Source organism: Notothenia rossii (assembly GCF_949606895.1).
Source record: "Notothenia rossii genome assembly, chromosome: 9".
In the NCBI taxonomy this organism is placed as follows: Eukaryota; Metazoa; Chordata; class Actinopteri; order Perciformes; family Nototheniidae; genus Notothenia; species Notothenia rossii.
The window spans coordinates 10515044-10530294 of NC_136907.1; the positions used below are offsets into that span (position 1 = coordinate 10515044).

A 15251-nucleotide genomic window follows, 5' to 3' on the forward strand; every position below is an offset into this window, starting at 1 on the left:
GTGTGGATTGTGAAATAATCGTCAGTCTTGAAGAGATTTGTCACATCAATAGACTGTTTTCATTTGTTAAACATGCTTGAAATCTATAAGTTCAAAAATATCAGTAGGAAAGATTTCTGCTTGAATAGCAAGAACGTCACATTGTTACATTTTTAAAAGTTTAAAGTTAACCAAAGTAACAAATAAAGGAGTATTCCCCCGGTTTAGAGTTCACATAACTTAATGGAAATGGTTGTACGACATCCTCAAGTCAGAGAAAATTAGGAAACAGTGATATCCTCATGGATATATTGGCTTGGATATAGAGACTTCATACTGTCATCTAGGACTGTGTTGCAGTCTTGACGTGTAAAGTCTGAATATGATACCAGACAGAAACATTCTCATGGAAGTTGCATTGTGGAAAGTATAGGGTCCAGCGTTTTGAACTAAAGGAAGTTAAAGTCAGGATATTTCTGTCTCTCCTGCTTCGATCTTGTAGTCTCTTTTGAGTCCCCCAACGTAAGGAAAGTGCAATACACAAGCATTGGAGTCCAGCTTTAAAAATGGTGTTTATAATGGCAATTTACATGTCTCAATATCCTCTTTGCAGTTGCCATTAATACACAAGAAATTCTAAAGGCAATCTTAAAAAAATATTATTTTCCTGTCGTTGGATGAAGTTTAGCTGGATGTTTACCAAGCGGTTGCACAATACCAGACCCTATTTATACACCCCCGTGCAGCTTGTCATCTTCACCAAGTGTTACATGATAAATATAAACAAAATAATATAACATGCCAACAATAAAAAGAAATGTCTCCTTCGTTGTTTAAAGATGATCACCTCATCCCCGGTAAGACTGAAAAGGGAAGCATGTTGTCGTCGTTGTGGATTCTTTTTAATTCACTATACAGTCTTTTCTCCTAATGCCGAATAATTGCAGGGTTGAAGAGAAGAGGGAAAAAGTAGAGGCAAGCTTTTGTGACCAGGAGTAATGTGATGCATTCAAAGATAATGCAAGCTAATAACCCACATTTTGTTTGATTACTTTATAGTTCAAACAAATTATCAACTGGTATTAATTATGTATAGAAATGACTAAATGTAACTATGGGAAGGAGAGCAACAACCAAACGCTACAAAACAAGGTTTATTTATGACAACATAGCTGGTGACAGAACCAGAAAGGTATTCATCCAAACACTGTTATCACCATCTCGTGTTTGTGTTAGGAAAAATGGTTTCAGATATTTTTATGAGTCTGTGCTGAAGTCAGTGAGTCCCTTCTGAAATATAACAGCCGTTCCTGTGACCGGTCATTGCCCAAAACTGAGGAAAACTCACTTGTATGAAACTTTGAAAACAAAAGGCTATTTTTTTTCTAGAATGATGTAAGTGCTGAATGAAAACACTGCACTTATGCAACCTGAAGTATTGAATTATCACTTTAGAACGACTTAGTAACAGCGGTTTTGTCAGGGAAAACAATGGCAGGACTCACTGGCTGAAGAACAACTCCATTATGTCACTGACAGAAACAACAAGTCTTAGAAGAAGGACATTTGACTTGGCTTGAATAGGCTTGAGTTGCACTTGAGCCTGTGTGCAGCATAAACAATACAGCTATTGTGAGAAAAAATAAATGTTCAATTACGTTAAGCATCATATATTTTTAGTACCTGTGACGTCAGACACTGTGGGATATTTTTATAACACAGATAAGCTCTGCTGTGTAAAGCTTGAAAGTTGTATTTCTGCAGTGTGTCTCGTCTTTGTCATTTGGCACATTGTCTACAGACTGAAGGCTATGTGTGCCTGATTAAGGAGATTGTCTTTAAATGTAAAAATGAAATTATTTACCAAATAAACTGTTCTGTGTCAAATTTCACCGTACTGTTAGATAAAATATGTTGTTGTAATTTTGTACTTCTGATATTTCGGATTGTTTATGGTCCTCTTTTGGTGAGCATAAGAAACCAAATTCCATCTTGACAAAGTTACTGCTTTCAGTTTTATTTGTGTCTTTAGAAGCGTGGCCATTTGTTTTAATCTGGTTGGTTATTTGGAAAAATGATAAGCAAATAATTTGGAAATTGATGCAGATGAAATATGAAGTCTTTTAAAAGGAGAAGATACAAACAGAAAAGAAAATATATTGTTTCTAAAACGTTTGGAGAACAAATCTTTCAAATTTAAATTGCATATCACCGGTTGACAGCCTACATAAAGTATCTGCTGGCTGCGTACACAAAGCCCCTGCTATGCATTATATATGATATTCACCAGCAGCAGGAAAACAAGCAGACATGAATATGATCATGTATATTCCCATGAAATATCTGCAGAGTGCGTATTGATTTATTGGGCTGAAGCTGCATTCCACATCTGCAAGCTGCTCTGCACGATTTAAATCATATTTAAGAGGAGGCTGAAGTCACAAGGGGAACGAACAGAACATGGACTACCTATGTTGCAAATGTATTATCTTTTCAATTTACACACGGCATCTATTGCACGTCTGTCCGTCCTGGGAGAGGGATCCCTCCTCTGTTGCTCTCCCTGAGGTTTCTCTCATGTTCCCCTTTAAACTGTGGGGGTTTTCTCTGGAAGTCTTTCCTTGTACGATGTGAGGGTCTAAGGACAGAGGGTGTCGTATTGTCATACTGATATTCTGTACAAACTGTGAAGTCCACTGAGACAAATGTAACATTTGTGATATTGGGCTATATAAATAAACATTGATTGATTGATGACCAGAAATAAATGCTTTTTTTATTGTAAGCCCGCAGGAGATGTCACACATGACCTTTCAATGAAAGATATTGAACTGATGGGGGTCTGTTTGGATTACAAACAACTAAATATTCTTGTTCCTGCTCAATACAGATGTTCACAGCCAGATCCAACAAAAGGATTCTACATACAGTAAGGATCCCTTGCTAGCTATAGACAATAGGTTTGTTGTTGAAAATAAACTTTTGCCTACAGTATTAAATACACAAGACCTGGAAGGCGAGTCAAAATAAATAGTCTCCTGACACATTCTCTCTTTAAAATAGTTTTTAGAGAAAAACTGTATCAGGATTTTCTCTGAATAGTTTTCTATTTGTGGTTTATGACATAACAGCAGGAGGAATGGCTCTTCTGAGTAACTTTAATGTGTAAACAGCTGAAGAGAATCTACTTTTGGCTGTTACGTGTGTTAATAAATTAAGTAAATGAAACGGCACATAAAAGGCATATTTCTCCCCAATCTGTTTCACAGATGAAACATTTAATTAGAGGCTCCATTATGCTTTTTGGGGTTCTCCTTTCCTGTTATAAAGGTTCTTGTGCATGTCATGGTCTGTAGAGGCTAGACAAATAAAGAGCTTTTTGAACATTAAAGCATGTAAACATGTCACAGTAGAGGAACAACATACAAATATGAACCTGTCTAAACACAAGATAGTTATCAGACTTAGAAAATATTTGTTTCCGTCTTGCTTCTCAGTTTCATCTTTGCTATGAGCAATCAATCTTAATAAAGGCAAAGCGATATGAAAGCACTTACAATTTCACACAAGGTTGGTTTTCTCACCCATTCCATTCACACCAGTTGCATGTCAACATCAAGGAAATGTTATCAAAGGAAGAAAGAAATTCACAGTTAATCTGAGGGTTGAATATGTATTAGAGCATCTGTACAGGTGGGGGTTCAGCTCCGTTTTGGTCGGTGTTTCTATCGGACTCTATGCTGGCTGCTCGTTCCATTGTTTTCCTATGGACCATCTTGTGCTTTGTCTTAATGTCCCTCAGCAGCGACAGAGCTTCCTTTTGCTCCTGCTTGTTAACACCGGTGCCGTGTATGGCCCTGCCTGCAGAGAACAGAGTGTTATATAGAGAAAGGTCATGACATGTAGAGTTAGCGGACATTCACTGCATCAGAAATGTTCGTACTTAAGGGGACTTCTCTGATCGTTGTACTCTCCTTCATTTCCTTTATCAGTTTATCCACCCTTTCAGTTGGCTGCTTTATCGGCTTCAATGGCGGGAGCTCCTTAATCTGCGAACAGATTTAAAAGTCAGGACTCAAAGGCGATAACAACGTCTTTTATTCTTTATAGCCCTGGCTGCCTTTACTTCAATTTGACAGTAATATTGAGGGTGAAAGCAATATATGAGACCCTTTTCTCTCTTTTGCTGTAAGGCATCTGGATGCTATCAAGTTTTGGTTTTGAGTCTCTGTAAACATTCAGATTCTTCAGTTTGTGTTCCAGCATCCGAACAGCTGTTTGAATTCCTGTTGAAAGAAGAAAGAAAACATGAATATTCCCCTAAACTAAGGGGGAATTGTAAAGCCGAACGTTTAAAGGCTTTAGAAAAATGTCCAAAAATAAACAGCTGCGGGAGAAAGTGCCGCCCTCACCGACAGGCTCCACCGCATCGGGACTCGGTTTTGTGTCCATCAACATTTCGTAGAATCTTTCAGGAATGGTATCGGCTTTGTTCGCTGAAATCTCTTTTTCATCAGCTTGAAGATCACACTCAAATTCAGGAACTTGTGTTGCCTGAACATGAAATAACACTCTGAGAGCATATTTGCAGAGAGGTAGAACATTAAAAAAAAAAAAAAAAAAACTGGACGTGCACATACCTGAGTAACAAAGAAGTGCTCTGTGCTCTCTTGGAAGGTGTCGTCTCTGCAATTCCCGCTCTCAGATTCTGGTGTTTTCTCTGCAGTCGACTCGCTTTTCTCCACATGAGTTTGGGTGGGACAGGGTGCCTCCATCAACAGGGGCTTCTTCAACACTTTGGGGGGTCTTTCTATGAACTGTGACGCAAAGATGTCACCAATTGAAGTGACTCTCGTAAAAAGAAAATCTGGCTGGTCACAATCAAAAATCGAAGCAGAGCAGATGTTACCTTCCATTTAGGGTCAGGGGACACCTTCAGCGAGAGCTGCAATGCCTCTTGGGTCTTTTTGCGATTGATCCTAATCCCCAGTTTTGCTTTGAGGTAATAGGTCAGTAAGGGAGGATCTCCTGTGTCCAAGAAAGAAAGATTTTAACATTGAATATTCCGAAAAATTCTCTTACCGGAGGAGAGAAGCCTTACCGCTCCTCTGTGTGGTCAGTGGGTTGGAGTGAATGTCAATTTCTCGAAGCATCGGGAAAAGAGCGACCGCCATCAGCGCTTCCTCCTCCGAAATCTGATGAAGAAACACTGATGAGACATGTTAGCTGATTTTAAAAAGCGGTTGTATTTGCTATATTAGAACAATTGATCCAACACACCTTGTTGTTTCCCAAATTGAGAAACTGAAGCTCAGGTAGTGGGAAGCTGGATCTTTCAGCAGCATTAGGATTTGTCTCAGTGTGGCCTGGATCAAGGAATAAAGAGATTTTTGATTTTTTTTTTTTAATGCAGATCCATTGTTAGGTTATTTTTAAATGACATCAAGCATTTACCAAAACCCTCTTTGTTCGTTTGCTCTTCAACAGAAGTCTGAAAAGGCCTGGAATAGCCCTCAATTTGCGAAAATGTAATTTCAGAAATATGGTTCCCCTGCAGGTTTAGATACTTCAGCCTGTAAAAGATAATTAAAAGATTTGTGTACGCATTGTGACATTAGAGACTGCCTCGAGTAATACTTCAACCACATTGTGACCTCTTAAGGTTTGCCAGACTGTTGAAGACTCCAGAGGACAGTTTGTTATCGTCCAGCATCAGGACCTCAAGAGCTCCAAACTGTGCGTCTGGCCTGTAAACACAGAACAAACAACACAATTCACTAAGACTATGACTTCCACACAAACATTGATGAATGCATGAATGTGTACAGTAACATACGACATACAGTTTGTGGGCACACCACTTCCTGCTCTTTGTGAACCTGGCTGTCCAGCAGGTGTATCAGATGTCTCCACAGTTGCTACACTAGATTCAGGAGTGTGAATTTAGAGCATTTTGTGCACCCCCTCTTGGTCAATTTGAAAACTTTATATACATGCATTGCAGTTTGCGGCCTCTCTCTGTACAGTAAGTAACGCTTAAGACAAGTTGTTGTGTTGTGAAATCATACTTGTACTGTTTATCATTGTCATCATTATTAGTTGAATAACTGTGTACACTAGGGCTGTGCAATTAATCGTATTTCAATCGCAATTACGATTTTGGCCTGCCACAATTACGAAAACAATATAATCGAAAAAAATAATTATTTTGCTTTGCTAGGTTGTGACAGTGCACTGCAACATATTTGATCTAATTTATTTTTATTTATCATATTTATATATGTTTAGTAACTTGTTGAAGCGCGCTCCAAAATATTTGTTGATCTTGTTTATTGGTATTTATTATTTAAATGTATCATTTATTTTATTTATTTTTGTATTGGTTTTTTCCAGTTGAATTACACGTTCAGGATAATCAACAGTTAAAAATATACTGTTCAAATTATTATTTGTATTTGTTTTAAAGTTCAATAAATGGACGTTTTTAAAGTCAATGAATAATCGTATTTAATAATCGTGATATCAATTATTGACCAAAATAATCGTAATTATGATTTTTGCCATAATCGCACAGCCCTAGTGTACACTCTTAACTGCAACCACAAAGGCATTGTGATAGAAGATATTGTAGCCTACTATGCTTCAAAACATCAATATAAAGTACATTCTGCAATAATAGATTTAAAAAGCAGACATCATGTTGTTAGATACTTATTTGTCCTCGAAACACTGAAGCAGATTAATTGTATTTAATTCTGCCAGCTTTTCCATGACTCACATAATAGGTTTTTTTTGTCATATCTTTTAAATGGAAAGTAGGCCCTGTCTCACAGAGCCAATACACAGAGCTGTGTGTGAAGTGAAGGACAGAAAAGAAATCCCACTCTGGCAAGACTTGATCAATTATCTTCTTGTGCTGTTGACATTTTTTCCAGAATAAATAAGCAAAACTGAGAGCAGAGGAGTGGATTCATTTGGGCAAATGTAAATCAAACTAAACAGGTAAACAGTAACCCTATTAACAAATGTAGCATCTGAATTGTCACAGTATCATCTGCTCATAAGTGAAGGATTTTTTAAGTAAGGAGTTTGAATGCTCTAAATAAAATATAATACCTTGACACTCTCAATAGCCGCGTTCACACCGGAGTACTTTTCCCACTTTAGTTCCGATATAGTTCCGAAATGTCGCGTTCACACCAAAAAGAGCCGGAGCTAAAATTAGTTCATGAGAACCTTTTTACCCCCTTTTCCGTCCCTGCTAGAGAGCAGGGACTCTCATGCGGCTCTCTTGTGAGAAAAGAGCTATATTTCTGATTGGCTGGGCGGATTGCAAACCACGCCCCGTAAAACTCAAAAAAAGTGTTATGAAGCCACCATTTTATTATCCTCGGATTAGCATTATTAGCATTAGCCCAGCGCAGAAACGCAGAGAGACTAATTTATGGCAAAACAAAATAAAACATGGGAGCGGTGGAGATGAGGAGGTGTCGGCGTTCTGGTGATTACTCGGAAGGCTTCAGTAGAAGCTGCTGGGAGTCCCAGCAGCTTCTACTGAATGCAGTCCCCAACTCCGGGGACTTCCGGCCGGGGATTTTGGGCGGCAGTATACGCCGTGAAGTTGTTTGCGGCCTGCCAGTAAACCCAAAGCAGAAGAAGAAGAAGTGACGTCAGCGGCTTCATTTGCCTAATCCACCCCCAGGGACTTATTCCGGTGTGAACGCGATCTGTATTTAGTTCATCAGAACTAAAGAGTTCTGATTAACTAAGTTCTCATGAACCTTTGTGGGAAAAGTACTGCGGTGTGAAAGTGCCTCTGCACCTATTCTACAAAAGAGTGGTAGTGCCAGGTAAAGGGGGGAAAGGAAGAGGAGGAAGATGTGTTGGGCATTTTGAGAATAAAGATGAAATGTCAAGAATAAATTTAAACCCCCCCCACTTTCAAAACACTGACCAAAACACACCTCTTCAGATTGGCTTTTAATTTGTGAATTATGTTGTGTTGCTGTTTTAATATGTTTTATTCTATTTTATCTCGTTTTATTACCACTGTAAAGCGTCTTTGAGAACCTGAAAAAGCGCTTTGAAATTAAATGTATTTTATTATTATTAAACTTGACACTTCATGATGCCTTTATGCCTGCCCAATGAAAAGTAAGGTACGAACAGGTGGGACGGGTCATGGTTGGAGGAACCCAGATTAGGAGGAAGATGATGAAGCTGATTTCCAGTCAGGTGAAGGCGTTTTAGATGTGGAAGCCGACCCAAGGAAACAATATCCTCTGCAGACAAACTGTTGTAGGACAAATCCAAAACCTGTAAAGATTTAAAGAAATTGTTAGGTAAAGTTGTTGCTCATGTGCAGAGTACAGGTTTGAAATATTTCATTTGGAAATATTATTGATATAGGCTACAGGGTTCATACAGTTTTTCACCAATGATTTTCAATGACTTTTCCATGACTTCTCCATGACCTTTACCTAATTTTCCATGACCAAAAAAATTACTCTTTCTCAGCGTATCACTGAAAATGGTTTATTTTAACATGGAACAGGAAAATAAGGTCTGCATATGAAACATGTTGTGCCTTTCTAAAACAAATCAAATAGGCTTACTAGCTCCTACATGCTAAAGCAACTAAAATCTCTCACCAGCAAAATACCTCGTCAGTTAAATGCCATTTTACATTTCATTGCTATACGATACAGTATTTATTATCATTATAGTATTACTATTTTGGCGATTAGATCAAATATAAATTATATTTGATGCAACTTTAGTTAAATTTCCATGACTTTTTCAAAACCTTGGGAAAAATATTGTTTTCCATAACCTTTCCAGGGCCTGGAATTTGCATTTTGAATTTCCATGACTTTTCCAGGTTTTTAATGACCGTAAGAACCCTGGATATTAGACACAAATAATAGTCGATCCTTGTCATTTTTTGTTGCTGTAATTTTAATAATGTAAAGGCATGATATAGGCAGATATACACAACCTAGATGTGCAATGAACATTGTTTTCTCACTATTTAAGATCAATGCAGAGGGGAAACAAGCTAATAGAACACATTTTGGATGAATATATAATGTTTAGATGTCATGGTTTGACTAAATGGGCATGTCAAGTTATATTGTTACCCATGTGGCAGGTCAAAACCCAAATATACAATTTTAAGAACGTAATAGTGGTCTATTAAATAAGAGAAAGTCCCTTACCTGGAGATGAGGGAAGTCAGCAGCTTGAAACGTTATGTTGCTGATCCCATTTAATGACAGATTGAGTTGCTTTAAAGAAACAAAACTGCTGAAAGACCCTGTAAAAACACATTGTCTTAAAGAAACAAGTTTGCAAGAGGCACAACGTCTTATTGAAGGAAAGTCTGCATGATGTATACAATAATCACCTAAAGAAAGGGAGTTAATAGATGCATCAATGTGAACTACATTGTCAAACACCTTGAGCTCTTCTGGCTTGACCTGTGCCCATGAAGAAACAAATATTAAAAGAGTTTTACCCCCTGAGTTTCAAACAGTTAAAATGTGTGAAAAGTCATTCTTACAGAGTTCAGTTTCTGCTCACTGATGTCAACGGAGCACAGCTCAGACGGATTATCAACACAATGTAACTGGAGCTACAAAAGAACATTGTGATTGTTTGTGGTCACCGAAAGAAAAAAAACGATCTTGCTACAATTTTGTCAAATAAGCACATCTATAATATGTTTCAGAGCCTTACCAGTAAAATCCCATCTAATGTGTTATGAGGGGTCTCAGCCCCCCTGCTGTTCCCACATTCTTCATGAGTCTCTTTTATTCTTCTACGCACATTCCTGTGGTTCTGCTCGTCTGTCGTTCTCTGATATTCAAGCAAATGTCCAGCCGCTACAGCAAAGTTGAATTGAAATATAATCAGCAGACATTACATGCAGATTTACAAATGTATAATTAATAACCCAGTGGGGGAAGAAAAAGGCTATTCAGATCCTTTATTTCCCTCAAAGTACACACTGTGAAAAGGCTCCTTTAAAGTCAAAATCCTGCCTCATCAGTAGTTTGCTATTATTACTTTTTTGGATATATATTGTTACTGCATAAAATGTGTTTGCTGCATTTTAATGTTGTGATGTTGTGCTATTTTTTTTAACTCCCGGGTGTAGCCTACTACTTGGTAGTTTAATCCTCAGCAACACATCATATTCTATCAAATAATATAATATTGTAGTAGTAGTGTTTTTAGTTTTGCTTTTCTGTAAAAAAAAAAAACATGTTTCTCTGAAAATAACTTTTAATGAGCTCAGAACAATAGCCCTGTTTTCATCTTTGTGACTGCGTTTATACTTCTATTCAAAGAGGCGTTTTGAATAGTGTATTTAGCTTAAGAAGTAGGATACTCTTATTCATCCAGAAATGAACACTTTTTAGTTTATGACAAACAATCCCAATAACAAAAATTTGAAATTTCACTGGACAGCAAAGGGTATGTAAATCTGTAGTATGGGAGCCTTCATGTATATTGTAAGTAACTTGTATCGTTTTTAACATACCTTCTTTCCTCCGGCTGAGCAATGTCCGGGGTGGGAAACATTTGGTGAGATTCTTTTCTCCATTATCACATTTATAGGACGCTTCAGTCATCTTGTTTGCTTGTGATATCCATTTATCAGCAAACAACTTAGCACGTAAGTGTTAATGAGGCTATTCGCGAGGTAATTTAGAAATACTTCAAAATATTTTGGTCTGGAGCTACACTGTAGTCCTCTGTATCCTAGCAACAGCATGTAAGACGAGAGCCGTCCTCCCGTCCGGCAGGAGGCGGTAAAGAGAAAACATGTCGAGACTATCTAGTCAAAGATTGACTTCACTGGTAAGATAGAGGTCTGCCCCATGGATGTATAATAAGAACGGTCTGCCCATGCAGGCGAAGGTACTTTAAAACATTGCACATATAGTGTTATGAATATGCCATCGTTTTTCATGCACAACACGCCGTGTACGACTTACAAAGACGGATAAACGATCAACCCCTGTTCATTTTACACAGTTTAGATAGCTTGCGTCTAAACTGAATTGACAACACTGCGCATGCGTGAGTCCGTGTTTCTGATAACTCCTGTCTTCCAATACTAAGTAGCCACTTTATATCTCATTTAGGTTATGTGAAACCACGGGTAAACGAGGAATGCTTGAATTAAAACTGAAACTACAGTTCTAGCTTACGTATTTATTGTTAAACAAGACGTCTGAGCGAACCCGGAAGTAACAGAGAGTGTATGTTTCGCTTCAGAGCCGTCTTCTTTTCAGATGGACCCATAGCATCAGTGTCGTGAAAATTAGAGGTCTCTCTTATGGCGTGATATTAGACGGTATAATGCCGTTAACGAAAAGATCAAGGGTGTCAAATGTGAAGACTAACAAGTGAAGGTGAGCATTTTATTCTGCATGCACACTATACGTTATGTGCAATTTGTCACAACGCTGTCATATGTGTTTATGAGGAGCTGTTGGACTGTGAACTCTTTCTGTCTCAACATTGTTATACCAAACCAGCACTTTTCATATATTTGGCACATGTTAAATTCGCAGGAAATCTGATCCACCATGGGAAATACACCATCAAAGAGTCGCAGTGGAGATGAACCAGTCAAAACAACTTTGTTTGAAAAGGAGCCAAGTGGGATAACATACAGAATCCCTGCTCTCATTTATCTGAGGCACATTCACACCTTCCTCGCCTTTGCAGAGAAAAGATCCTCACCCTGTGACCATGATGCCAAAATCCTTGTTATGAGAAGAGGAATGTTGAAGGATGATGGATCTGTTCAGGTTATTATTCACTTGCATAAACCAGCATATTAACCTTTGCTTAAATACTGATACCTGGTAACGTGATCTATGCTCATCTTTTCTAACTCTTGTCTTGTAATGTTTTTCAGTGGTCGTCCAGTCAGGAGCTATCAACAGCATGCCTCCCAAACCACCGCACTATGAACCCCTGCCCTGTATACGAAAAAAACAGCAAAACACTGTTTTTATTTTTCATCTGTATCTTGGGAAACACTACAGAGATAAGGCAGATTCTCACAGGTAAGAACAAGACGCGCCTCTGCTGTGTCAGCAGCAGCGATGACGGGCAAACCTGGAGTCAAGCGAGAGACTTAACACAAAGTGTGATTGGTGATACTATCCATAAGTGGGCCACGTTCGCTGTGGGCCCGGGCCACGGTGTTCAGCTGGAGAACGGCAGATTGATCATCCCAGCGTACGCCTATTACGTCCCTTACAGATGCTGTTCCTACCCCATTCCCTTCACAGTCTACCCACGTGCTCTGTCAGTTTATAGCGAGGACTTTGGCCAGACGTGGCATATAGGTAAGATGCTTCGAAAAAAGTCATGTGAGTGCGAAATGGCAGAGATCATAGACCACGAGGGCAGGAGTCATCTTTACTGCAATGCTCGTAACACTGGGGGCCACAGGTGTGAGGCCCTCAGTGAAAACAGCGGTGTGTATTTTGACAAACCCCACATTGCTCCAGAGCTGGTGGAGCCGCCTTCAGGGTGTCAGGGCAGCGTCATCGGCTTCCCTGCCCCTGAATTTGTCCCCAACGATGACGCTGAAAGCAAAGCTTGTGGCACGTCGCTCTTGTCTCCAGACACTCAGACCTGGCTCCTCTTCATCCACCCGACCAACAAGTCTAGTAGAAGGGACATGGGTGTGTATTTGAACCGATCCCCCCTGCACTCATCAGGGTGGGACAGGCCCAGGATCATCCACAGCGGGCCCAGCGGATACTCAGACCTGGCTTACAACGGAGACAAGGATCAGTTCTCGTGCTTGATGGAGTGCGGGAAAGAGAGTGAACTTGAGCAGATTGCGTTCATGTCGTTTAACCTCAATGATGTCATGCAGACGGGCAGTAAGAAAGACAAGAAAATGTGCTGAATTGCTTTTTTTTCTCTATCAACAAAGCTCTCTTAACATTCTCCTGCAATCTAAAAATCCAAGCAAAGGCTACTAAATATTCTGTGCAGTAACATCCGTCTGTGTTTACTGTTGTTCTACAGTCAGGAGATTAAAGCATGCATGATTCGTGTGTTTTGTTGTCTCCTCGTTTACATGAAAAAGTAATCCAAGTCTTAATCGTATTGATATGCAAGCAGCGTGTGTAAGAAAAAAGAAAAACTATTTTTAATCGGTTGGGTGTCTGATTTCAAGCATGCTGTGCTGGACTGTCATCTTTGCAACAGGCTTTGTGTGTAGCATGTTTGACAAGTACATCAATGCCCATTTTTGCATCTAATTAAACTGTCAGTATATCCTGAGCAGTGGAGAGAATCAGCCTACCTCTTTTATTTTGATATGAAGATCATAGCAGGCCTTGTATAGTAGAGCGTAGACTTTCCTGCGTGCTCAGCCTCTCCTTCACATTTAGTATACTCTGATTCACATATGCCTTCTATCTACTCCACTGGTTAAACTTAAGCTGTGCTGCAGCCTATCAGTGCATAGCCCTTTGTGTAGGTCGCAGTGCGCGCTGCGAAGTTGGCATAAAAAAATAGACAGAAAATATTTTTTAAATCCTTTAATTGACACAGCCAACCCTAATCAATAAGGAGACAAACCAAACTGTACCACATCTATGAGTTTATACTACTGTCAAAAGCATGTGCCTGCGCTACTTTGTACTGTACATAGATATTATTATTTTCCAAAGCAATATTTCACTTGGTTCTTTTGTTTTATTATTTCTTAACAGACATTTTTTTTCCCTTGGCATCATAAAGTTAATACAGTGTCATGACCAGGTATGATTGGCTGGCTGTTGGTTATCAAATGAAAGCATGTAACGGCATGAAACAGCAGAAGAAGACTCACTATATCTATAACTGAAATGTGCACACACTCAACCTTGCGTCCATCTTGCCTAATGTTGTGTGGCCAAATGCCTCCAGGTGGCTCTGAACTAGTTTCATTGTGTTTTTGTTGGCTGTTGTGGAAAGTGACCAATCCTGCATGAAACATGTGTTTTAGTAGAAAATAAAAGTTACTGTGATCAAGCAATTCATCTTTTGTTTGCTTTTGTATTATTTCTAATCTGATAGTGTAATTATTATTGCTTTTAACAACTGAATGTAGGGAAGAAGAACATTTAAAATAATTATCAACTCTCATATAGGGATGGGGATATAATATACAGCATGGGTGTGTTTTTAAAAAGCAGCTTCGAAGAACACTTTATTGGCTGTAGGGATAATTGGATTCCCTCAGCAGCTAAAGGAGACGGAGGACATGTCGAAGTGATGTGAAGGACTTTTGTTATATAGTGGCCGGTGGGGAATGGAAGGGGATTCAGCAGATGTGCTGAAAGCCGGACTGAATTAAGGACAGGAAGGAGCCTTTTAGATGCGGATAAATGTGGATTTTCTTTATTTTTTTCCACAAAAAATACCTCTACTGTTAGGAAAGTGGTAGTGTTTGCTAAATTGCATTTAACCAACGAGACTAGCAGTGTCATGACATGCTTAAAGTGAGTGCTTTGCCAAAGGAAAATTCACTAATACCACTCTTACGGGTACACTGCAAGTTCTCACAAATCGTATTGCAGCCTCAAAGGTTAAGCGTTATGTTAATGTTATTATTGTCAAATCCAATGGAAATACTATTACATGTTACTGTGTTACGCCCTCCAGACATCATGTGCTCCTACTGAAGACGTTTATTAAACATGATAACAGGCCATGAACACATAGTTACATTGTTAAGGCTTAGTAAGTTTAATCAAGTGGAACAGCTGGACACTGTCAAACGTTCCTCAAACAGAAGTAAATGCTGCAGATCTCTGGGACTATTTTCAGCTGTGGATTATTTCACCAAGTATTAAGCAGGATGGTCAACCAGTGCGATGGAGTGACTCACTGATGTGTGCGTTTAAGTGTTTTTCGACAACCATCGAGGCGAAAGGACAGCTCAGAGGAATAAAATACCTGAACTTCACTGAGTGTGAGCACTCAGCTCATACTGACAGATTGGCCTGCTTCATTTCAATAGTTGTAATGAGACATGCAGTATGCACCCTTTGGTACACAGCAGCAGATACGGTCTTCATTCCAATAATCAATGAACTGGTATAAAAGCAACAACTAGGCAAGAAACTGTATTGATTCAATGTTGGGGCTTGTAAATCTGATATGTGGCCAGCTTCATCCTTTCTCACTGTTTTTCATCACCTTGTCCCAACAGCTTCTCCAGAAAAAAATGAATCATGCAGTGA

The 15251-nt window shown here is 39.0% G+C and overlaps 2 protein-coding genes across 2 annotated transcripts; one reads left to right on the forward strand and one right to left on the reverse strand.

The window, feature by feature from the left end:
- Positions 1-1120: 1120 nt before the first annotated feature.
- On the reverse strand, positions 1121-10751 carry xrra1 (X-ray radiation resistance associated 1). The gene is made up of 16 exons (XM_079649722.1): positions 10526-10751; positions 9718-9863; positions 9542-9613; positions 9386-9458; positions 9198-9295; positions 8147-8295; positions 5634-5726; positions 5434-5552; positions 5260-5345; positions 5081-5174; positions 4889-5007; positions 4620-4796; positions 4392-4533; positions 4150-4265; positions 3923-4028; positions 1121-3840 (listed from the first exon to the last, which is right to left on the reverse strand). The coding sequence occupies exons 1-16, from the start codon at positions 10614-10616 to the stop codon at positions 3656-3658; spliced, it is 1866 nt and encodes a 621-aa protein (XP_079505848.1). The 5' UTR covers positions 10617-10751; the 3' UTR covers positions 1121-3655.
- Positions 10752-11160: 409 nt separating this feature from the next.
- On the forward strand, positions 11161-14041 carry LOC307019100 (sialidase-3-like). The gene is made up of 3 exons (XM_079649724.1): positions 11161-11402; positions 11565-11804; positions 11915-14041. Exons 2-3 carry the CDS (start codon positions 11580-11582, stop codon positions 12920-12922), a joined length of 1233 nt encoding a protein of 410 aa, XP_079505850.1. The 5' UTR covers positions 11161-11402; positions 11565-11579; the 3' UTR covers positions 12923-14041.
- Positions 14042-15251: the final 1210 nt, after the last annotated feature.